At 35.9% G+C, this 26,247-nt stretch overlaps 1 protein-coding gene across 4 annotated transcripts in view; it reads left to right on the top strand.

Moving 5' to 3' along the window:
* The window catches only part of LPCAT1 (lysophosphatidylcholine acyltransferase 1), a 146,834-nt gene extending 143,581 nt beyond the window's left edge, over nucleotides 1-3,253 (top strand). For all 4 annotated transcript variants that reach the window (XM_072605366.1, XM_072605368.1, XM_072605369.1 and 1 more), the window contains exon 14: nucleotides 1,756-3,253. In XM_072605366.1, coding sequence (XP_072461467.1) covers nucleotides 1,756-1,940 — 185 coding nt within the window. In that variant the 3' untranslated portion in view covers nucleotides 1,941-3,253. The remainder of the gene's footprint in view (nucleotides 1-1,755) is intronic.
* The last annotated feature ends 22,994 nt before the right edge of the window (nucleotides 3,254-26,247 follow it).

The raw sequence follows: 26,247 nt of genomic DNA, 5'->3' as shown, positions 1-26,247 counted from the left end.
CTGGAAAGGCTGCAGCCAAATTGGGAAAGATTTTACCAGACAAACAGAGGACCTTGTATTTTATCTTGGAAGCTAGAGGGGGGAGGCATTAGGCATTCTTGAGTAGGGCAGTGGTCAGACCTGGGGTTTGGGAATATCAATTTGGGAGCTGTGTTGCTTAGTGGGAAGAGATGCTGGATGCAATTAGGAGGCTGTTGAAGTAGGTGTGAGGGGAAGAGAGGCTGGGTGGAGATGAGAAGAGAAGGGACAAACATGAGAGATGTTGTGGAGATAAGCTCCTGTGCAAAGTGACTTTCATTCTTTGTGTATCCAGTGCTATATACATAGGTGCTTAATAAATATATGTTGATCGATTAAAGTAGAAGCAAAAACACTTGCAAATAATTGCATATAAGGGATAGGTTAGAGTATAGAGTTGCTCTCTGAGGTTACAAATCTTGATGACTGGGAGGGCAGTAGTCCCTTCATCGGAGCTGGGGGTGGGGAGAGAAGATAGTTTTGTTTTGGACATGTTACATATGAGATGCCTAAAGGAGATGCATTTGGTGGGATGTCAGAGCTGTTGAGTACTTAAGAGCTGTTGAGATCACTGAGAGAGTAATAATGATAGCTAATCTTTTTGTAAGCACTGAGGTTTGCAAAGCACCACACATATTATCTCACTTGATCCCCACAATAACCCTGTGAGTTGGATGATTTTTATTGTCCTCCTTTTACAGGTAAGAAACCTGATGTTCAGAGAGGTGATGAGGTGGCACAGGGGATAGAGAGTAGATCTTGAAATCCCAAGTTCAAATCCTGCCCAAGTTTCGTCATCTAAAAAATGGAGATAATAGTAGCATCTACACCCAAGGTTATTGTGAGAATCAAACAAGTTATTTGTAAGGCACCTCGTAGACTTGGAGCAGTACATAAAGCTTAGCTGTTGTTGTTAAGTGACTTGTCCAAGGTCACACAGCTAGTAAATGTCTGAAGCAGGATTTGAATTCAGGTCTTGTTGATTATGAATCTAGCATTCTATTTACGAACTCCACATTGTTTCTCATTGTCTGAGCGTGTGAACCAAAATGACTCCCTTGGAAGGTTTTCTGTAATTTGCTGATTAAGTTTGAGTTATTATGAATATTGAAAATAAAAGTATTTTAAAAACATTTCCTATCCAGAAAACACTTCTTCAAATATTTCGAATGGTGGACAATTTCATCTTCATGCATCCTTCCTCACTGATATACATGACAATCTTTCCCATGCTTCCTTTTATTCCCACTTCTCCTCATCTTTAGGTCATGAACCCCTCCAGACTTAGCAAGGCTAGTTCTCAGATGATAAGCACAAACTCTTTGTGGGTCTGTACTGAAAGTAAGGTAGGCAATATCAGAATTTATGTTCCACAGATATGCCTTTTTAGAATTCATTACTAATGTGTTACATTGCAGCATCAGACTAACGCATGACTTTAGTGGAGGGAATGGCGAGGAATATTTTAAATTTACCTGAATTCACACATTAAACTGTCTCCTTGCCTGTACAATATAGTTGTAACCTGTGTGCTGAATAAGTATCTCTCAGTGAGGAAGGATCCCAAATGTTCTTTCTCTCTGTCGTCTTGAAAAGTTACAGTAGCTACAGACTATAGGAAGTATCTGTGTTCTAGGTAGGCACCTAGACAAGCCATAGTGACCCATACCCGTAGCCCTAGAACCTTGCCTTCCACCTAGAGCCCATGTAACGCGAAATGTCTTTTATTTTTTCTAGCTGACTTCAGCAGGTTTGCAGAAGTGTACCCAGACTTTGCAGAAGAATATTTGTATCCAGATCAAGCAAGTTTTGAAAGCTGTGTTCAGACACCCTCTGCTCCAACCCCTAATGGTTTCTGTACTGACTTCAGCCCTGAAAATATTAAAGATGAGAGGAACCCCTTTGAGAAGAAATTGAACTAATACTGAAGCATCATCTCCTTCTCCTGGTGAAGTGGAGAAGCCCTTACCTAGGTTCCATTATCATTCCAATACCCATGACAATATATACTCCCTGTTATTTGTGTGAGAATTTCCCATTTTTCTTTCTCTCCCATGCAATGTAAATTTATTCTCTTCAAACTGGTCTGGAAAGATTTGGGTTTCGGTTTTGTGGTTGTAGTTGTTGTTGTTTCTTTGTAAAAAGTCTGTGAGCACCAAGACTGTGAATGTGCTACCTTCCTTGTACTGTATGTGTATTTGAAAAGAAGCCGCATACTTATTTATATTCCATTGTTTAATTTCATGTACAAAGTGTCTTAGGGAGTGTGCACGTAAAAAGAATAATGTAGCTGCTGTGGTCTTAAGTGCACTTTGGTGATTAGTATTTTTCTGTGTTTGAGGATAGTTAAACTCAGGCTGTCTTCAGTAACAAAATCAACAAATTATGCAAAGGAGGTTGTTTGGGTTAGTTTAATTTTTGGAGGGCACAAAGTGGTCTAAAAATCTGGTTTTTAATTTTCATTAAAACTTTGCAAATGGTCCTTTATGTTGTCAATTCCATAGTAGTACAAAAAGTTAGGGAGCTCTGACCCCAAGACACTCTCTCTACACTTGAAAATTTTAATTTGTTGTATGTGTTTTGGGAGCTACTATAAAAGATCTGCCACCTTCAACAAATACAGAATGTGGAGGATGCATTTTCTGTTTTCTGTGTGTGTCTAAATCTGTCTGGGAGTTTGTAAAATGTTTTTATAATCTTCATGTAGATACTTCAGGAAACATGCAACACTTTTATGAAAGGGAGACTTGTTTTTCTACATTTTTCCCCCTGTAAGAGTGTGTGGGGAATATTTAATTATAGTTGGGTTTTTTTAGTATTATATGTACTAAGCTCTTAGTTTGGGTTGTTTTAAAATTCCGAATAGACTTTTACTGAGGCAAATTATCCTAGCCACTTGAAGTCTATTGACTCATAAAGGTACTCTTAACAGTCTGGCCCCTAACCAAAACTTATCTTATTTCTTTCCACTAATTGTGTGTTAGGATTCCTATTTGGTGGGGTTGTTTTTCATATTGGCAACTTTAGGATTCTATTGTAAATTGTGTTTAATTTAATATAGATTAATCTCTGATCAAAGTATTTGTGCACAGTTGAAAATCTTATAAGGTAAAAGAAATGAAAGATAATTTCTTTCTTAATGAAAGGAGTTCAATGGATTCCAGATTATTGTATTATTTTACTTATTTGATAAACTACAGCATCTTTGGAATAGAAAAATAAATATCCTCTCAAATTTTTTTCTGTCAAATTGGTTTGGCTCCTCCCCCAAATTAATTATTGTTTATGCAAATAGATCTTTTTTAAGCTTAGGGGCTAGGCATGGATGGAGGGAAAATGAACTAGGAATATTTTTCCTATCCAGTCTTCCAACAGAGAGAAATCTGTCTGTTAGCTTAATGTCAAAACATAGCTTGTCTTGTAGAATAGAATAAGTAAAGTAGAATAAAGAGTCTGGAGTTTGGTTTGCAGTCACTGGTGCAGCCTTATACATTTGCCATATTAACTGTCCCCATTATAAAATGTTAAACCCTAAGTGTCACCTGGTAAAACTGGTATGGAAATTCCTTCATATGGGGGGGGAACAGTTTTACTAGGATATGTGTATAGAAATATATATATATTTTTTCATTGTTCTCTTTGTGTCAGAGAGATAAAATACAAGAGTGATACTTCCAGGAAGTTTGGAGGACAGAATAATTTAGTTTCCCCTTTGATCCTATTTGTGGTACATGATTTTACATTTCTTTATAGCCAGAATTAAGCAGAAATTCATTCTTGAAGCCCAGTAATTGGTTACATGTTCTAGCATGTTTCCTAAAACATATGTGTGTGTGGATACAAATACATACATATATATACATACTCACACCTCTGAACTTATTTGAAATAATGTAGTTGTTTTCATTTGTAAGCAAAACTGGATTTTTTTATCTTAGGCATCTCTTCACAAAATGAATGTCATAGCCAGGAAAATAGAACAAAAGTCTCATTTTCCTTAAGGATCTTTAAATTTAGGTGATGTTGTTTTTTTCTTTCTACCAGTGAGGATTTTGAGAGCTTAAAAATTTTCAAACCTATTTAGATGATCAGTTAAATTTTTTTCCTGAATTTTGCTAATTTGTGTATAAGAATGTTAGATTTCTATTTTTTATTCAGATCAAGGGTAAAATAAGTCTTACTAGAGTGAATTTCAGAGCCTCATAGGACACATACTGGACACAAAACAACTCAGATGTGGACTGAGTAGCTAAAAGTTCCTAGTAGATATTTTATATAGTGAATAAATTTTCATTGTGTCCTTTTAAAGAGAAAGATCCAATGTTCAAATATGATATTTTTTAAATGGTAAATGAAAGAGGTTAATAGAACTGAGATCCTGAGGGAAAGGACCAAAAAAAAAAAAAGCCCAATTCTGAAGTTGCCTCAATTCTTTCAGGTCTGTATATGAAGTGATTTTTGTATGATATATGCCATTGGGCATTTTCAGAAAAAAAAATCTCTGATCCACAGACTTGTACAGAATGTTTGTACCTCCTGATTCTCTGTTTTTCTTATGTAATAACGCTAAATAGTTCATGTGCATTCAGAACTGTGAATGTAGATAATCTTATGGTAAATAACTCTTTTTGTCAGGTTGGGGAGAAAGGAGAGCTTTAATACTTTTTATGCTACCATGGTTTTGAAAACCAGGATTAGCAGGCATGAGACAGCTGTTGAAGCCTGTGAATGTATATGTTGGGAGGGTGGGGAATAAACAAGAACAGTTATGTCCATTTTGTCATTGTCTATCATAAAAATAATTTTGAATTTTCAATGTTGAAGAAATAAAATGTAAAAATCTTATATACTTAAGCATATATTTTGTTACATGTTGTCTTTTATTGTAAAGATCAAGCTAGATGTTTCATATATTTTGAAGGACAAATTTAACCAAAGTTAATGTTTACAGTAGTACTTTTCTAGGTAAGAAGCACTTTACAAAAATATCTATCTATCTATCTATATATATGGTTTAAATCTTGTGAGGGAAAAGGAATACCATAGAAAGAGTCTATTTAGGACCCCTTTTTAAAGCTACTGTGTATCTAGAATATATTGAGAGTTCAAACTGTGGTTGCTGTTTGTCTGCCTCTTGTACCATATTAGTGCTTTGTTTACATTAAACAATCTAATCGGGATAGTGTATAAATCCTATATCTGATGCCCCTTTTAAAATTATAAATGTTGAAGAAATACAAATACTTAAATCTTCCTATAGAATGTGTTCTGATAACCATGACCATGCATATGCTAGCTTTTAACAATATGCCATTATCTTCAGTGATGTAGCACTATAATTTTTTTCTGGGATGTTGACTGAGGCTCTGAGTTTAACTATTTCTCTCCAGGTTCATCAGAAAGATCTCTAGTTTAATCATAGATAAATGATTTTTTAAAAAAATTAAACAGCTCTGTTCCCATCTTTATTTCTGGAGGGCATGAACTAACTACCTCCTAAGTACCAAAGGGAGACGAGCACCTTATAGCCTAGCACCTCTTAACCTCCTATTTCTTCTACCAGTAGGACCAATGCCCTGCTCATTGAAGGGAGGGGTGTTCAGGCCCCCACAGTAAGGTGCTGTCTATATGGGCTGATCCACTAGGAAAACTCAATATTCCCCTTGCAGGAAGCACAGACTTTTCAGCCCCACAGTAATGAAGCTATTGGATGGCAATGTTGTCTAAATGGTGCTGTGATGACTTCCTCTTTCTTCAGTTATGGTCTCTGATTTTTGCTGTATCTATCCTGAAAAGGTGAGTGTAGCATTCATTCTTTTTTCCCTTCCATCCCCCATTCCTTGAAGGTATACAAGAGCACTAAAATCTCTCAGAACTGACTACTCACCCTGCAGCCAGGAAGGAATCTGATCCTAAATAAGAGTACATTATTCTCCCCACCCCCCAAAAATGATTTAGATTTACTCCTTTCTGTTGAAATGTTCTTAATATTCAACTACCTTTGAAACAGGACTCCTGAAGACTCTATAATGCACTGCATCTAACACATGGGTCATACTTTGTTTTTTTAATTTTAGTTTATTTGTTTTCAGTTTTCTACAATCACTTCCATAAGTCTTAGATTTTCTCCCCTTCCTTCCCTCCTCCCTCCCCAAGAAGGCATGCACTCTTATATGGGTCCTACACATATATTCTTAAATGCATTTTCACATTGGTCATGTCACATGGAAGAATTAAAATGAATGGGAGAAACCATGAGAAAAACCCAAACAAAACATAACACAAGAGAAAATATTCTGCTTTCCAATTCCAGTTCTTTCTCTGGATGTGGATGGCATTTTGCCTTGAAAGTCCTTTGGGAATGTTATAGGTCCTTGCAATGCTGTGAAGGGCTAACTCTATCACGGGTCATACTTTAACCCAATATTAGATGCTGTACCTACTGAGGCAGGATGGCATAGTGGATAGAGTTCTGGCCTCACAGCCAATGAAGACCTGAATTCAATTGCTGCCACTAACATGGCAGTGACCTAGCTGACTGTGTAACCATTGATAAGTCACCCTCACAGTGCTTTAGGCAACCCAACTGAGACCATAAGTTGTAGAAAAGAATAAATTATATCTTTATTGGTAGAGGAATTTCCTCATGCAGGAATTCCCCATATCAATGAAGGCCCCATCCCTTCCTGAAGCACTGATGTTCTTTCAGCTTATTAAAATTGAAAACTTTCTCTTTTTCCTTTATTTATACAAAATAATTCTATCCTCTCAGAGATAAGATGTTGGGCTCTCCCACCAATTCAGTTTTCTTCCTAAGAAAAATCATCTTTGTTAAGAGAAAAGAAGCCGCCGAACATAAGATGGTCCTTACACTAAGTACCCTACAAAGAAAGATTCTATATAACAAAAACTATATTGTGCTAACACTACCCTGTAAATATTATTTAAAATAGTTCCATATTTTGTAAATAATAATGCTTTTTGGTAAATATTCTCTTGCCATTCCTATGTAACAACAACACTTTATAATGAAAATCCCTAATGATTTCTTTACTGTCTGCTCCACGGGCATCAATGGAGAAAAGTTGAATTAAGCCATACCTGAACCCTTTATAGTTTTCTTGACTTCAAGTACATAAGCTTGTTGAAGGCAGGAACTGTTTAATTTTTTTTTCTTTGTACCCCAAGTGCCTGGCATACATTAGGCACTTAATAACTGCTTGTTGATTGATTAATCAGATAGGAGTTACTTTTCATTTCCCCTCATCCGTTTCCAACTCAGACGTCTTCATTCTGTGCTTTCTTTCTCTCCATATCCTCCCCCAAAAGAAACTGCTCACTTAGACAAAGACACCACTCAGAATGATCTTTGTGTAACTAGAGGAGAAAGTCCAGGAGTTTTGTGCATGACACCTGCCTCTGGTTAATATCTCCTAGGTCTAAAGCATTTTTCTAATATACTAATTCACTAAAAAGGAGAGGGAGGAGATTTATAGTCAAGCCCTGTGTCCTCGAGGTACCCTAGACTAGAAATGTGATTTATAGTAGCATAATACTTAAAAAAAAGAAAAAAAAACACTTCAAAATAATTCAATGGATTCATCAAGTTTGATGTGGTGATCAGCATATGCAGACAACTTTTAATCTGAAGTCCTTTTTTCTGAATGTCTTTTACCATGACATAGTTGATATTTTTTGGCACAGATGCATCTCCTAAATAGCATCCATGTTCCAGGTACGTAAGTGCACTGCCCTTGCACTAAATCAAATCGTATTTCATAATTAACCTAAAAAGAAAAAAAATCACTGTAGCATATTGATAGTGAGAGTTTGACCATATGTGAATCCTTCACCTCTAACCCTCTCACTCCAGTGATATTTAATTGCTTTTGGGGCTTAAAAAAAAAAATCCTTGGTTTTATGGTTTATATTAAATTGTATGGAAAAAGCACATCCATTGGAAACTTGAACATTTTGTATATTTTCTCAAGTTTTTAAATAGTCCAAGTCTAACTGTATCTCTCATGACATAGTAATATATTCAGTAAAAAAAATATTTAAAGGATTGCCTCAATTTGAGAACTTTTTCTTGTTAATTGTAAAAGTATGCCTTGTTTTGATAGTGACTGTAAAATACTAGGGCTTACTCTGAGCCAAGCAACAATACAATTACTTAATTTCAAATCATGCTTTGAGAGGGATGCTGACTTCCTTACAGATAATAGATGTGTGTCAGTATTTGTTATTTTGAGGGGCTCCTTAAAGTCTTAATGTGCACTATGGAATCACTGCTCATTCTGCACAATTGAACATTTTTTCTTGTGATTGGCTTATTGTAAGTTGACAGTGTAAAGTCAAATAAAAAAGTAGCTGTTAAGCAATTGGTTTATGTTTGTTTTGTGAAGTTTTTTGGTTAATAGCATTGATTTGTTTAAAAGAAAGAAGGAAGGAAGGAAAAAGAAAGAAAGAAAGACCTATATCTATAGTTCTACCTATAAATATTTTTTTGCTATAAATAAATTGTAACTGTGTAGGACCCGAATTGGAAGAAATGTTAATGCCTCAAAATATTCTTCTAATGACACAGAAGTATTCAGTTCTTCTTTGAATATGAAGGGTAAATTTTATGTATATGTAATAATATAATAATGTAATTATAATACCTCATATTTATGTAGCACTTTAGAATTTGCTAGTTATTTTCCTCACAACAACCTGGAAAATCGGGAGTTATAGGTATGGTGATACCATTTCACAAATAAGAAGGGTCCACTATTTTCTCCCCGGTTTGAGGGCATACTGGTTTTGGTCATCTAAATGTTTTCAGAAAGCCCAGAGCTAAAGAGTTCTAGAAACAAAAATGAAGTAGATAAGTTACCTTTCTCCAAAGAGGGCACTCTCTGTTTAGAGGAAGGTAGAGTGAGAGGACCAGATCTGGGAAGATCCCTAGAATGGTTTGGAAAGACTGTCATAGCTAAAAAAGCATCGTTCAGCAAAGTCACAGTTACAGGAGAGTAATATCCACATTTCTTCTCATTGTTGCAATGGTTAAAAAATACTTGGGCTGCCACCTGATTTAGAGCTTGATTTTTATTCCATTTTGAACTACCCTTCAAGAAATGAGCGTGGTGCTTTTCTGCTTTTTTGCAAGGAAATGACAAGTGGTCGCTGATAATTTAAACGTATCTCATAGAAATTCTACTGAGCTGAGCTCCATCTGTCATCCAGTATCATATCTCCTTCAGACCTCTTAGACCTCTTTCCCCTTCTTTCTTGTCCAGTACAACTGACAGGGACTTTTTTGGTCTCGAAATTCAACAAAACTATCAATCCAGGACCTCTAATACTTCCATGTGCAGGTGGAAGTTCTGCATGACATGGTCTGAGAAAAGGCCACAAAAGTAGCAGATAGTAGGCATGTAATGAGGGAAGCAGGACAAGAATTATCTGTATTTCTGTTACAAGTTAAAAGCAAAGCATCTGATAAAATTTCACCTTGCTGATGATTTTTTTTCAAAAGGTGGAAGGGAAGTAAGTAATAACCTCATTAAATACTATAAAGACATGCTGATCAGTAAATAGGCAGGAAGAGTTGGAAGCCTTTCATCAAGGTGATCATTTTGCTTTGTGGTTTGTGATAACTGAGGAAGGGAAGACTTAGCATGGTTATTATCTCCTATAAAAAGAGACTATTGGACTAAACTGAGGTTTCTTCCACCTTTAGTTATCTGTGAAATCACTATGACTGCATAGGCTACTCTCTGATGAGTTCAGATTTTAAAAGGACACATGCAAAAGATGAAACATGACAAAAGATGGGCACATTAAAAAAAGAACAAAACCAAAGATTCAGAATAAATTTTTAAAAAACAAGACTAAAAAGACTTTAAGATATGTTGGGAAGAACAAAAACAAAAAAAAATTTTCTTTTTTTAATTAATTTATTTGTTTTCAGTAATTACTTCCATAAGTTTTAAATTTTCTCCCCCTCCTTCCCTGCCTTTTGAGACAGCATGTAATCTCATATGGGTTCTACACATATGTTCTTATTAAACACATTTTCACATTAGTCATGTTGCATAGAAGAATTAAATGAATGGGAGAAAAACCATGAGAAAAACCAAAACAAAACATAACACAAGAGGAAATAGTCTGCTTCATTATGTATTCTGATTGCATAGTTCTTTCTCTGGATGTGGGTGTCTTATTGCATCAAGAGTTCTTTGGGAATGTTTTAGGTCCTTGCATTTCTGTGAAAGGCTAAGTCTATCAGAAGCAATCTTCACGCACTGTGGCTGTTACTATGTACGCTTTTCTCCTGGTTCTGCTCATTTTGCTCAACATCAATTCATATAAGTCTTTCCAGATTTTTCTGAAGTCTTTCCCTTCATCATTTCTTAGAGCACAGTAGTATTCCATTATATTCATATACCACAACTGGTTCAGCTATTCCCCAATTGATGGACATTCCCTCAATTTCTAGTTCTTGATCATAATAAAAAGAACAGCTATAAATATTTCTGTACATGTGGGACCTTTCCCCATTTTTATGATCTCTTTGGGACACAGTCCTGGAAGCAATTTTGCTGAGTCAAAGGGTATGCACATTTTTATAGCCCTTTGGGCATAGTTCCAAATTGCTTTCCAGAATGGCAATGAATTAGCATTCCAACTCTCCTGTATCTTCTCCAATATGTATCATCTTCCTGAAAAACAAAAAAAATTTTAAAAGGAAAACATTTGGAAAGCAATCTTTTTTATGTTTTCCAGTTTAATGATGTGAAAATAACAAAACCAAAAAAGTGAATCTGCAATAGAAAGTATGTTGTACGTTTCAACCACGCATTTGAAAAATCTCTCATAATGCCCTTTTTTGTTTTGTTTAGTATTTTGTTTTGCCCCAATTACGTGTAAAAACAATTTTTAACATTTGTTTTTAAAACTTTGAGTTCTAAAGTTTCTCTATTCTTTCCTCCCCACCCCCTACCCCCATTGAGAAGGCAAGCAAATTCAGTATAGGTTATATATGTGTAGTCATGTAAAACATTTCCATATTAGTCATGTTGTAAAAGAAATCATAGACAAAAAAAAAAAAACCTCAAGAAAAATAATGAAAGTTTTTAAAAGTATGCTTCAATCTGTATTTAGACACCATCAGTTCTTTCTCTAGGAATGGACAGCATTTTTCATCATAAGCCCTTCAGAGTTGTCTTGGATCATTGAATTGCTGAGAATAGCTAAGTCAATTCACAGTTGATCATCTTACAATATTGCCATTAATTTACAAACAGTATATGTCACTTTGCATCAGCTTCTGTAAGTCTTCCCAGATTTTTCTGAGAGCATCCTGCTCATCATTTCTTATAACACAGTAATATTCCATCACAATCACATACCACAATTTGTTCAGCCATTCCCTAGTTGAAGAGCATCCCCTCAATTTCCAATTCTTTGCCACCAGAAAAGAGTTACTATAAATATTTTTATACAAATAGATCCTTTTCCTTTTTGTTTTTCACTTTTTGGATGCAGACCCAGTAGCGGCACTGCTAGGTCAAAGGATATGCATGGTTTTATAGCCCTTTGGGTATGGTTCCAAATTTCTCTACAGAATGGTTGAATTAGTTCCCAACTCCACCAACAGTGCATTAATTCCTCACTTTTCCCATGTCCCCTGCAACATTCTTCATTTTCCTCTTCTGTCCCATTAGCCAATGTAATAGATATAAGGTAGTAATTCAGAATTGTTTTAATTTGTGTATCTCTATAGTACTTCATCTGAAAACAATATCTTTTGATCATTTATCAGTTGGGGAATGGCTCTTAATTTTATAAATTTGACTCAATTTTCTATATGTTTGAGAAATGAGACTTTTATCAGAGAAACTTGCTTCAGAATTTTTTTCACAGTTGAAATTGCTAACTGTATTTTCCTCCATTCTATGTTTCCTCCCCCCACACACCATTTATTCTAGTCTCTCCTTTCACTCTGCCCCTCCTCAAAAGTGTTTTGCTTCTGACTACTGCTTCCTCCAATCTGCCCAACCTTCTATCACGCCCTCCCTTCTCTTATCACCTTCCTCACCTACTTTCCTATAGGGTAAGATAAATTTCTATACTCAGTTGAGTATGTATGTTATTCCCTCTCCAGTGAGAGTAAGTTTCACTCACTCCCTCCGACCTCCCCCATCTTCCCCTCCACTGTGAAAGCTTTTTCTTGCATCTTTTATGTGAGATAATTTGCCCCATTTTATTTTTCCCTTTCTCCTAGTGCATTGCTCTCTCATTCTTTAATTTATTTTTTATTTTTATAATTTATAATAATTTTTAATAATTTATTTTTATTTTATGTTTTTATTAAGTCCTCATGAGTTCTCTTTCCTGTTTATCATTTTGTGCTTCTCTTGATTCTTGTATTTGAAAGTCAAATTTTCTATTCAGCTCTGGTCTTTTCATCAAGAATGCTTGAAAGACCTCTATGTCATTAAATATCCATTTTTTCCCCAGAAGAATTATACACAGTTTTGCTGGGTAAGTGATTCTTGGTTGTAATCCTAGTTCCTTTGCCCTCCAGAATATCATATTCCTCTGATCCTTTAATATAGAAGCTGCTAGGTGGACTTCAGGAAAACCTGGAAAGACATGAAGTGAAGTGAGCAGAACCAGGAGAACATTGTACACAGTAACAAGCACATTGACTGACTTTGATAGACTTCTCAGGATGGAAGGACCTAAAACAACATCAAAAGACTTATGATGGAAAATGTTATCCACCCAGAGAAATAAATATGGAATTTGAATGCAGATCAAAGTATATTATTTGTACTTTTTGTTTTGTTTTGTTTTTTTCCTTCTCATGGTTCCTCCCATTCATTCTAATTCTTCTATACAACATGACTAATGTGAAAATATGTTTAATAAGAACGTATATGTAGAGCCTGTATCAAATTGCAAACCCATCTTGGGGAAGGGAAGTGGAAAAAATTTTAAATTATGAAAGTGAATGTTGAAAACTAAAAATAAATTATTAAAAACTATATACAGAAGCTGCTAAATCTTGTTTTATCCTGACTGTGGCTCCGTGATACCTGAGTTGTTTCTTCTGGCTGCTTACAATATTTTCTCCTTGACCAGGGAACTCTGGAGTTTGTTTTCATTTGGGGATTTCTTTCAGGAGGTGATCAGTCAATTCTTTCCATTTTGGTTCTAGAATAGAGGGACAGTTTTCTTTGATAATTTCTTGAAAGAGGATGTCTAGGCTCTTTTTTTTATCATGGATTTCAGGTAGTCCAATAATTTTTAAATTATCTCTCCTAGATCTATTTTCCAGGTCAGTTGTTCTTCCAATGAGATATTTCAAATTGTCTTCTTTTTTTCATTCTTTTGATTTTGTTTTATTGTTTCATGATTTCTCATAAATTCATTACCTTCCATTTGCTCCATTCTAATTTTTAAGGAATTATTTTCTTCAGTGAACTTTTGTGCCTCATTTTCCATTTGGTCAATTCTGCTTTTCAGTGCATTCTTCTCAGGGTTTTTTGTAGCTCTTTTACCATTTGGCCTAGTCTGTTTTATAAGGTGTCATTTTCTTCAGTATTTTTTTTTTGTCTCTTTTACTAAGCTATTGACTCTTTCATGCTTTTCTTGCATCACTCTCATTTCTCTTTCCAATTTTTCCACTATCTCTCTTATTTGACTTTCAAAATTCTTTTTGAGCCCTTCCATGGCCTGAGACCAATTCATATTTTTCTTCTGAGTGTGTGTTTTGGTCTTCCTTGTCACAATAGTAATTTTCTTTGGTCAGAATTTTTTTTCTGTTGTTTGCTCATTTTTCCAGTTTATTTCTTGACTTTTAACTCTTTGTTAAAGTAGGGCTCTGCTCCCAGAGTGGAGGATGCTGTGTTCCAAGCTTCAGGGTTTTTGTCCAGATGTCTTTAGAGATACTTCTAGGTATCTTTAAGTTTTCAGTTCTTCCAAGGCGTTATGATCTCAGAAGAGGTGTGTTTACTCCCTCCTGGCCTGTGCTCTGGTCTGTAAGTAACCACAAGCACTCTTTTCTACCCTGCAACTATAACAAGGGTCCCTGCTTCACAGTTGCCCCAAGCTCTGATGTGCAGCATCTGACAAAGTAGCACTGACAAAGTGATACTTTGTCTTTGGCTGGAAAATTATTTCACCCTGTCCTTTTGTGGATTCTGCTGCTTCAGAAATTGTTTTATGGCATTATTTGGAGAGGTTTGGGGGAGAGCTCAGGTGAGTTGCCTTTGCATTTTCTCAGCCATATTGGCTCCAACTTCGCATAATACTTTTTAATATAATTTAATTCAATAAGAATTTATAAAGTAAATAGGCAATGAAAACACATGATTTTTTTAAAATAAGAGACAGACTTTGCCATCCAGCAGTTTACAATATACTAGCCCAGGACAGAGGAAATACAGCACATATGCACAAAGAGGCACAATAATAATTGTGAAGAATTCAAAGAAGCATGGGAAGATTTTATGAACTAATACAGAATGAAATGAAATCAGAAGACATGCACAATGATTATTATGATATAAATTAAAAAGAACACTAAAGGAAACCCAACTGAATGACCACAATGAATTGTATTGATCCTAGAGAACCAATAATGAAACATATTGCCCTCTAGGGAGATAGCAGGAATTTCAAAAATCACAAACATTTGATTGTTTTTTGCTAAATTCTTTTTGTTTGTTGTAAGGGAGGGTTCCATAAATACTGCATATATCCACAAACACTGATCCATGTAAAGGGTTTGGGGGGGAGGAGTCAGCCTTTTTTTTTAATGTGCATTTAATATTTGAGTCAAATATTTTGGAGAAAAAAATTATATAGGGTTATTATTTTTTAAATTCCTTGACAAGACACAAAATCACCTAAAAGAGTTCTCTCCACAGAGGTTTTGTTCATGACCTTCTCCCAAATAGAAATGGCTGTGCTCATCCTTTCCATCTTTTCCACAAAACTTTCTCTAATTCCTATACAAGTCCACATGTACCACATAGTTCTCCTTCTGATAATAAGCAGTACACATTTTTAAAGTGTTGTAATGTTGTAAAGCACTTTATATTTATCACATCATTTTGATTTCCACAACTCTGTGAGGTAGTGATATTATCTTCTATTTTACAGATAAGAAAACTGAGTCCCAGAAGGCTTTAGTGATTTACCCAAAGTAAATAATGGGATTGAAACCTAGGTCTTCCTGACACCAAGTTTGGCGCTCTACCCACAATGCAGCATGGACTCTTGATGAGAATCAAGGTACTTCAGAGCAGGGAGATGTCCTTGAGATTAGATAGATAGATAGATAGATAGATAGATAGATAGATAGATAGATAGATATAGTTACCAGAAAAGCTATAAGAAGAATCCAGGTTGCCACAATGCTATTTCCTGTTCTCTATTTCTGAAAATTGTCTAGCACAGAGAACATAGTAAACATTCAGTAAGGATTTCAAAAAATCATAGATATATTCATAGCTGGAAGGGATCTTAAAGATCATCCAGTCTAAGTCTCCCATTTTACAAATGAGTTAACTGAGACTCAGACACATGATAAGAGGCAGAGCCAGAGTTTAAGCTCAGATTTTCCAGTTCCAAATTCAGAACTCTTTCCACTACAAGTGATTGACTTGAAACAAGTAGAGAGCAAACAAAACAGGATATAATAAAGTGCTAAAGCATGTGATAAATTCTATAACTTCAGAGTTGAGAAAAGTTATGGTGGGAGAGTATGGCACCATCAGGAAAGACTTCATGCAAGAGATGAATCTTGAGCTAGGTCTAAAGATAAACACTATGCTGTATTTGCATTCTAGGCTTTGTTCCGTAGTAAATTTAGTAATATATTCCCTTGAGTCTTTGAAAGCGAGTGCATTCACGTAAATTATGTTGCTCAATATTGCCCTCAAGAAAAGTGATAAGAAAGTGTATACCCTTCTCTTTACACAGGAATTATTAGTGTGGAATACTGTATATTGTCAGATTTGCTTGACATGTTTGTTTTATCAAACTGTTGTGGTTTTTTACCTTTCTTTTTTATTCTTTGCAACCAGAGATGGCTTACCGGGCCAGAAGGTGGGCTAGATTTAGGAATGAAAGAGATAGAAAAATATGATATAAAAAAGTTTTTTTAATATATTTAAGTTAAAATATTCTTTAAACTGTTTGGAAGAAAGATTTATTGCACTTCTTGAAGTCTATTTCTACGGGGACAATGGTCCTTGTTCTGCCTAAATAAATGGATGTTGTAAGGAAACATGAGATGAAGTAAGTGTAGGAAGGTATGGTACAGTGATCAGGGTTGTTCAACCAATCTTATTTGTGCCTCACCATATTACTAACACAGTGCCGATATGGATTTCTCAATATAAATAACTCTCCACAATGGTAGACAGTATTAAATAATTGGTATATCTTTTTTGTTAGCTCCAAGCCCCCAATCAGAGGCAAGCTTTTGATCAATCTTTCTTCTCTAGGGATTATAGTCCCGATAAATTGTTACTGTTTCTCCTTCATTTTCCCAATAATTATATCTCTACCAGCAAATACTAGTGTTTACTTTGCTTACAAAGACGTTAACATTTAAAACAAACAAAAGTAAACAAACTCTCCTTGTGATAGAAGAAAAGACTTCAGACTCCCATTAAGGAGCTGAAAAGGGGAAAGAAAATACAGAACTGTCATTTTGGAATCTCTAGAGGGAAAGGTTCAGCTGCACATCTCTCCCCACATCTTCTGCCAAGATTGGACAAAGCAGCTTCTCTCCTAGAGTCTTGGTTCCTTTCTTTGTGATGATTTCCTGAGTTTCTGCTCCCTCAGCAACCTGGGACTTTTTATAATTTTCCTTTCTTCAGGTTTATCGGACTACCAACATGAATAAAGCTTGTTGTAAATTATTAAGTATTAGACATGCCAGAGATTATTATTATTGAATATACTCTGGTATGTATTATAGCTATCTCTGCATGTGTATCAGAGACTATCTTTTGTCTAAACTTTAGAAAATTTCATTTAATTTTTAAAATTTCTGTGTCTTCTGCTGAAAGCCTAGTACAGTACTCTGCTCCTAGTATGTGCTTAATAAATATTTATTGAAGTAAACACTGTTGTAAGCAAACAGAGGTGGGAAAAAAAGAAAAAGATTAGTATATCAATCCAAGATTAACGTATATGATAAATATAACATTGATGGGTAACTGGGAGCCTAAGTGGAGTAGAAGTAAGTTGGAGGAGATAGAACCACTGAGCTTCCTGTCTGAATTCAATGTGAATCACTTCTCTGATCACTCTAGAATAGAGCACATTTAGAATCAAGTTCAGCTCCTACTGGTTACACAAAAGACTATCACAAATACCTAGTATATATCTTTATCAAAGTAAATGATAAAAAAAATGGAGAAGTAATACATATTAGAAGAGATGAATGAATGTATGAGTGAATGAAGTCTTTGAAAAGAACAATGGGGGATGGGGGAGACAGGAGAGTCCTCTCTTAGGTATGCAAGGAGGTATGTATGGAAGTCAAAGGGGAAGGTAATAGCTACCATATAACTGTGGTTCCAAGGAGATCTGTCATTTAAAAATCTCTGCGTGACAATCTCAACCCCTCTTTCTCAAACTCCTTCTCTGAAGTGTCGTCCAATGATCTGAAGTCACAGCTCCTATGTATGCATGTATGTATATATGTGTGTGTATGTGTGTGTGTGTATGTATAACATCTACAGTATCATAGCCCAGAGGCCTCTCAGCCAATCTAGTGTCATTTCTATCTCCATAAAAGCAGTGAGCAAACACACAGCATCATAAGGATGTCTTTCAGGAAAATTGCCATTGGCTTAGGTGGAATTGGAGTTACACAAGGAACTATCTTCTTCCTACCTTCTGAAAGTTATATTCAAGAAGGGAAATTTAGGACTGCATTCTGTATAAAAATTTATAATCATATTCAGTATTTTTTGAAACTGAAATATTATATGGACTTCTACTCAGATCAAAATTGGTTTTTTTACAAAAAAAAAAAAGAGTCTAACCAAGGCCATCATTCTCTCTTGTCCACAACATCAGAGAGAGCTAGTCAGATTCAGGAATCTCCACTGGATGTAAGGTAGTAAAGTACTGCTGAATCATTGCCAAGGAAGGAATCCTAGAAGTAATGAAAGGTGCCACAATTTTATAGAGCTCAGGGCACCGTGTATGGGGTTTAGAATAGAAACAGTGAATCTCCAGAGGACTTATGAAGTACAAATAAAAGCTGTTATCTGGCAAAAATAATAATAGTAAAATAAAAGGTGGGAAAGAAAAAAATGCCTAGTAAAATATGTTTTTGAGCAGTTGCTGTCAAAGTCTCTAGTGAAAAATAGGCATGATTAATTACTAAAGGAAAATTTGTGCTTCCTCCCTTTCCTACCCCAACAGATTTATTTCTACTTCATTTCTTCCAGTTTCTTATGAGATTTCTTATGAGACTTTTGTCTGACTTGGTAACTAATAGAAAGAATTTCTTCAAGAAAAACCTCCCACTCTAAAGGAAGCTGTCAGCACACATCAGAATAATTGTTCATTAGGTGTGGTACACTACAAATTGGAGTTTCACAAGGTTTCCTCTCCCTTGCTTTTTTAACATAATTATTCCTATGCCAGTAATGTTCTGGTAAGTATTTAACCACCAGATCTCCAGAAAAAAACACACAGGACATGCTTTTAAATTTGTTAATCTATTGATATTTTCTATTTTATTAATTATTATTATTAATATTTTTATTTTATGGACATTTCTATATTAATTATATATTTTCTATATTTACATATCTACATATAGATATGTATAGTTCTATATAATATATAAATCCATATATAAATTCTATAGTAACTATTTTCTATATTAACTAATTTCTATATTAACTATGAACATTTTCTCCATTACTTTTTTAAGATCTAGACAACTGCCAAAATAAAAAATCATGCCCTGATTTGTAGATTTTTGCCAATTTCTTAGGAGTAAATCCTGGCTGTATAATAGGCCTGTTGTCCTACACCTAAAGGAGATATCAAGGATCATCTCCAGTCACCCTGATCTGTATCTTGCCATCGGACCCAGATGGCTCTGGGGGAGAAAGTGAGGCTGTGACTTTGCACCGCCCTCCCTCACATAAATCCAACTATAAGTCATAGCATCACCTTCCTGGTGTGATGGTTCTCTTTTGGAATGAAAGAGGAACAACAACAAAGCAGATACCACCCTACAGAATTGTCAGTAGCCACATATATCCCTAGCACAAGACAAGTTGGCCCTTTTTGGAGGCATGGAACCTGTGATTTCATTGGTACAGTCACTGATAGGTATCTCCCTGCCATGCAGATCATTTTAAAATCTTAGAAATTTGCCTGGGGCACTAAGAGGTTAAATGATCTACTCTAGGTCTCCCAATTAAGGGAGGTCCAAGGTCAGCTTTCTGTCATCTCCAAGTAGTACCTTTAAAATCAGAAGTAGAAAGGGAAAGTGAAAAATGTAATTAAATGGTTTGATCTGAGAGAACGTTCTTTTTGAGTCACCTCCAAAGTAAGGACTCCACAATAATCAAGCTTGTCACATACAGACAGACATTTGGTATGTGTGCCTTTCCTCATCATTCATTCATTCATTAAAAAAATGTTTTGCATGACTACGCATGTATAAACTATATCTAATTGCTTGCCTTCTCAATGAAGGGGGTAGGGAGAGAGAGAATTTGGAACTCAAATATTTTAAAATTAATACTAAGAATATTTTTTCATGTAATTGGAGAAAATAAAATACTAAATAAATAATCTTGAAAAGAAAAAAATTAATAATGTACATCTATTATCCAAGAACCAGTTCAGAGATCTGCCACTAGAAGGTTGGCCTTCTATGGATCAAGTGATCTATTTTATTTTATTATCCATAAATCATTAAGATCCATAACATAAGGTCATTAAAATCCATAACTCATTAAGATCATCTGCTGGGGCATGGAAGGACTTCATTCTAAAAGAAGTAGGAGTAAATAAATAAACAACGTAATAAATCAACTACAAAATAGAATGTGTCATAAGCCGTCCTCATGAATAGCAATCCCCATTTCTAGTTGACCATCTTTGATCAATAATGACTAAAATCCCATCTTCTACAGGAAGACAACACCTCTTCGTTCTGGGACCTTCTCTTTGTTCATTGTTTCCTTTTTATTCTGTGAATATATCTTGTTTTATTTATTTGCTTGTTGCCTCCATTCCATTGTGAGTCCCTTAAGGGCAGGAACTGTCAAAAGACGAAGCTCTTTTGTGTCCCCAGCATTTAGCTTAGTGCCTAGTACATAGATGCTTAATACATGTTTAGTGACTAACTCTAATCTGTGTTGATAGTTCTCTCTGTAATGAGAGATTCTCTATGATTAAATTCTTTCAATGCATTATGCATTTACATTCCATTTTGTAAGCTATTTTTTTAAAAAAGTACCATGAGTGGCAAAGAAGGAAAGGACATTTCTGATTGGGGCATATCTGGGAAGGATGCACGGAAGAGGTGACATTTGAAATGTCTCTCATAAGATATGCAGGATTTCAATGGACAGATATTGGTAATGGCAGGCCTGAGGGGCTTGTTGCTCTGGCTGCAATGAACACTGGGAGCAAAGTCAAAGGTGAGGGTGGGGTGGAGAAGTAGTACATGTTTGCACAAGAGTCATTTCATTTGTCAAGAGCATACTGTAAATGAAGAAAAATGATGGCAGACAAGATTGTAAAAGTAAATTTGGCACTGGAAAACCTTGAATGGTAAACAGTTTGAATTTTTTTTTAATAGAAAATTGGGAGCCATGAAAATATGTAGGTAGTATAATGACTTTATCAGATCAATGCATAAGGCAAACTGATGCATGATCCCAAGCTGGAGCTCTCTCCTCAGTGATAGTGCTTTAGTGACATTTTTAGTACAGTGGAGACAAAAAAAATTATACTCAAATAGGCCATGAAATTGTGATTGAGCTAGCCTTGTGAACAGCAATAATAGTCTATTGAACCTACCTGCTTGTTGACCAATTAACTAATACTATGGTTTTACAAGAGATTCTGGAAAATAATGAGTAGACAGAAGTTCTTCCAACCCTCCCTCACTGGAACTTCTAGAACATTGTCACCACCAAGATAGAACCAGTAGCTTGTGACACTGACATATTGGATAAGCTAAGAGAAACAGGGATAATCACCAAATTAGACCTCCAGGGAGCATAGAAAGTGACTCAGGTACAGAAAGGTGACACCTGGAAGACATCCTTCCAGAAATGAGGGGGCAAGGAATAATGGTTTTTTTTCTTCATCCTCAGTAACTTCTTGTTCTTTTATCCTTTTAAAATCTGAGCTCATCAATATTATTTAGACATCTCTTCTTTTTCTTTCTTAATGGAATAATTTTCAATTGCCTTAGTATTTCCCTCTTAAGAACTTCTCATCTATCTTAAAGTAATTTGCCTTTTAGAATTTCAGGCATAGAGATCTTATCTGAATTCTTTGAATTGAATTGAATGAATAAAAAGACATTTATTAAACACTTACTATAAACTAGACACGGGAAATAAAAATGCAAAAGTGAGACAATCTCTCCTCAAAGGGCTCATAATCATATAGGAAAAGACAATGCATATAGACAGCAGTGGTCAGAGAAGGGAGTTTTGCTCTTGAGAGTCACAGATGGTAAATGGAGCAGATAACTGTCATGCCACTTCCAGAAGAAAAGGTAGTATTGATGCGATTGTGAGGAAGGAGGAAGGATTGTGGCATCTAAGGCAATTACAAGATGCTTGAGGTGGATGGCTGGATGAAATGTGAAGCTGGATTGTGTGGGCTAGGTGAGTTTGTATTCATTCTCTACTTAGCATTTCTGAACCCTGCAATCAAATTCCAAAGTGGAGTGAATTACCATGGTCAGATTATTTCTAGTTTTACCCTTGTTACTGACCACAAATTAAAATGGCAAAATCACTTTTTCCAGGTCCCACTTTCCTAACCCATTCCTCCAAATTCATCAGAATGGGCCCCAAACAGCAATTTCCTCATGTCTTCCTCTATGAAATCTCAGCAAATCAAGATAAGAAGTGTTCAGTAACTCTGCCTTTAGCAGAATGATTTTTCTGCATGCTTGTAGTCTCTCTCCCTACTATATCATTGCCCTTTGCTAGCTTTGATATCTGCATGGCAATTCCCTCCTCTTAGCAGGCAATATGTAGAATATTCCTATCCGGGCATCTTATCTCTTTTCATCTTCACTGGTACATTCCTTTCTACTTCTATCTTTAGCTTCCTGAATTTACAAGCTACTCAATCAATCAACAAATATTTATTAAGCACTACCTATCTGCCAGGTTCTGTGCTAAGCCCTAGAGGTACAAACAAAAAACAAAAATAATCCTGCCCTCAAGGAGCTTATATTCTAATAGGTGAAAGCACATAATACATAAATAGGTATATACACTAAAAATACATTAAAAAATAGATGCAAGGTAACCTTAAAAAGGAAGGCACTCACAACTGGGGGGAATGAGCAAAACTTCCAATAGAAGTTAAGGCTTGAGCTGAGTCTTGAAGAAAGCCAGGGATTTAAAGAGGTACAAGTGAGGAGGGACAGTGTTCCAAGCATGAGAGGCAACCAATACAAAGGCTTGGAAATGGGAGGTGGAGCAGCTGTGTGATGGATAGCAAGTAAGCCAATATGACTGGAAAGTAGAATGAATGAAAGGGAGTGTTGTATAAGCTGATTGAAAAGAGAAAAAGTGAACAAGCTATGAAAGAGACCAAACAGGAGTTTACATTTTATTCGAGAAATGAGAGGTAGACACTGGAGTATACTTATTGAGTAGAGGAGGTGATATGGTCAGAACCTGGCTTTGTTAAAATCACTTTGGCAGCTGTGTGGAAGATGGATGAGAGTGAGGAGAGATTTGAAGCCGGGGGACAATTAGAAGGTTATTGTAATAGTCCAGGAAAGAGGTGATAAAGGTGTGAAATGGACTATGAATGTGTGATTGGAGAGAGAAGAGATGTTGTGGAAGAAGAAATAGCAAGACTTGGCAACTGATTGGACAGGTAAGGTGGTGGACAGTAGAGGACCACAATGAGGTTGTCAATCTGGGTAACTGGTGGTGCCCTCAAAAGTAGTAGTAATTCTACAAGGGGGCGTTGAGGAGGAATATAGATAGATAGATAGATAGATAGATAGATAGATAGATAGATAGATAGATAGATAGATAGATAGATAGATAGATAGATATAGATAGATAGATATAGATATAGATATAGATATAGATATAGATATAGATATAGATATGTAACAGTCAGGCTGACCAGTGGGAGCCTGATTGTCAAACTATGTGAAAAGTATTCTGTTCACTGTCACCACCACATACCATCCCCCATCCCCCCATGGTTTGATCACATTCCCTACTTCAGAACATGAACAGGCATTCAATGATTTTTTCTGACTACCAGGCAAGAATTCATTATGATACAAATGGAACTAACTGGGCCAATGACATTTCTCTTTCCTAGCAGTGATGCATAACTACCGTAAGCCTCTGGGTGGGGAGAGAAGCAGTAGTAGTGGTGGCAACAGCCTCCTACTGTCAGCTGCCCTGTCTCCCTCCCTACCCAAGGTCCGATGTGACTGGCACCTCTGTTTCCTTGCTATTTCTTTGCATTTGTTCTTTCCCACTACCAAGGTCTTGAGGAGTAACCTGTTTTACCCAGCCCAGCAGAAGATTGCCTCCAAGAGTCCATGTTCTGTTGCAGCAAGAGATGATTTCCATCCATTGGTTATGTTGCATTTGGAAGTGAATTTGGTGGAGTGGAAACTTTGCAATAACTGCTTTAATTCTGCATCCAAACTCTTCCCAAATGCTGAGGTGGTAAAAGGAAGACTGTGCTCCCGGATCAGAAAAGATGTTTGTACTTGGATTCTTGCTACATCTTCTCTGTAAATAACCCTCTTGTAAAAAGCTAATTGAAGTTAATTGTTTAAATGATAGTTGGGAGGGGGGTGCTAAAGATAATGATGATATTAAGGAGATGTTAACTGGCCCTGGTTAAATGATACAGAAGAGATAACTCTTGATTGATATTGGGGAGAATACACTGGAATGGGAGCTCATGCTGATAGCACTAGCCAGAAGAGCCCCAATTTCACAAGAGTACCCCTAGAATACTAAGGGGAAGATGTAATGTTGCCCTGGAGATCTAACTTGCCAGTGAGAGTAGGAGTTGAAATGACACCTAGAGCTTTATAAATGCTATCTATCTATCTATCTATCTATCTATCTATCTATCTATCTATCTATCTATCTATCTATCTATCTATCCATCTGTCTATCTATCCATCTGTCTGTCTGTCTTTCCATCCATCTATCTAATGTTCTTATCAGTATATACATTATTTCCCTCCAAAAGAATATAAGGTCCTTGAGGGCAGGATCTATTTTGCTTTGGTCTTTGTATTTCCACTAACTAGCACAATGTATGGTTTATAATAGGCACTTAACTAAATGAATGAATGAATACTGAATTTGGTTGTTAAAATAGCTAAAACTACTTCACTGGTGACAGATTAGTGACTATACACACATATACAACACTGATTGTGAACAAGAATAAGGTGGTATTTAAAAAATATAACTCACAGTTCTCAGTTGACTCCTGGTTATATACTACCACATGCTGCCATGGTACCATTGCTCTAGAGAGGTCTCAAGAGTCTCATGTAGAATTTTACTAGTTTCCCATGATAGTCCATAATGGAAAAGCATTTTGGTGGAATGATAAATTTAAATTCCCTCTCAATGGCATATTGATTCACCCAAAAGATAATGGACCTATGGATTTAGAAAACAAAAGAGATATAATGAACCCCAACTTACATAACATCCGTTTTGACATTTGAAGACAGAAAAATTCTGCTTTCCTATTATTGATAATATATATACATTTTTTCCTATACATATATATATGGAAAGGGTGTGTCTTTGGTGACTGGGATAAATTAAATGGAAGATTTTGAATCTATAAAGATCAATAACAAAGCAAGTGGTTCTGGTACAAGCAAAAGTCAGAAAGAAGACAGAAATACAGCAAAGTATCTTCAAGTAGCCTTGCAAATAATTTTGAAAAATCCTTAGGACTACAAACCTTTTATTGCACATAAAAAATGTGTATTAGCCCTACCCACATTTGCCAATGCCAACAGTTCACTTCAAGCCATTCCTGGCTCCTGCTAATCCCTGTTTACATAAACTAAAATAACACAAGTACCTCTCTGTCTGTAGCATATATTTTCCATTTCTGAGATGCAAATTCCCATGAAAATCAAATAAAAGGGACACAGAAAGGTGAAGGAGAGTATGATAAAGTTCAGTGCAATTGAATTCAACACTGTGCCTAGGTGCCAAGCACTGTGCTGGGTGCTAAAGAGAACTAAGACAAAAACAAAAATCTCTGACTTTAAGGAACTTATACTGTGTATATATCATATATGTGCATCTATGTATACATGTGTATACCTGCATATATATGTATGCACACATACAGAAAATTCAAAGTTATTTCTACAGGGGGATGCTAAGAATTAGGGGTCTAGAAAAGGTCTTATGGGGAAATTTGAGCAGGGCTTAGCAGGTGGGGGTTTCTAGAAGGTGAAATGAGGAAAAGAAGAAGGAGAAGGAGAATTGGGGCAAATATGGCTGAAATGTAAAAAAAAAGTAATGAGATCAATGTGGGGAGAGAGATTGGAGCCAGGTCGTGATGTGCTTGAAATGGCAGAAATAAGGGTATGTGTTTTATCCTAGAGACAACAGGCAGCATTGAGTCTTCTTGAGAATACAGTGGTGTGGTCAGACCTGAACTTTAGGAATAACATTTGGGCACTTGAGTCAAGGAATGATTGGAGCGAGGAGAGACTAGAAGTAGTGAAACCAATTAGGAAACTCTCACAAAAGTCCAAAGGGAAAAGTGCCAGGCCTGGAGTCAGGAAGGCTCATCTTCCTGAATTCAAATCTGGCCTCAGACACTTACTAGCTGTGTGACCCTGGGCAAGTCACTTAACCTTGTTTGCCTCAATTCCTCAACTGTAAAATGAGCTGGAGAAGACAATGGCAAACCATTTCAACAGATATGCCAAGAAAACTCCAAATGGGGTCA

The sequence above is a fragment of the Notamacropus eugenii genome, chromosome 4 (assembly GCF_028372415.1).
Source record: "Notamacropus eugenii isolate mMacEug1 chromosome 4, mMacEug1.pri_v2, whole genome shotgun sequence".
NCBI classification, from domain to species: Eukaryota; Metazoa; Chordata; class Mammalia; order Diprotodontia; family Macropodidae; genus Notamacropus; species Notamacropus eugenii.
Note: the sequence above shows the minus strand (reverse complement) of the source record. Positions and strands in the feature narration are given on the sequence as shown.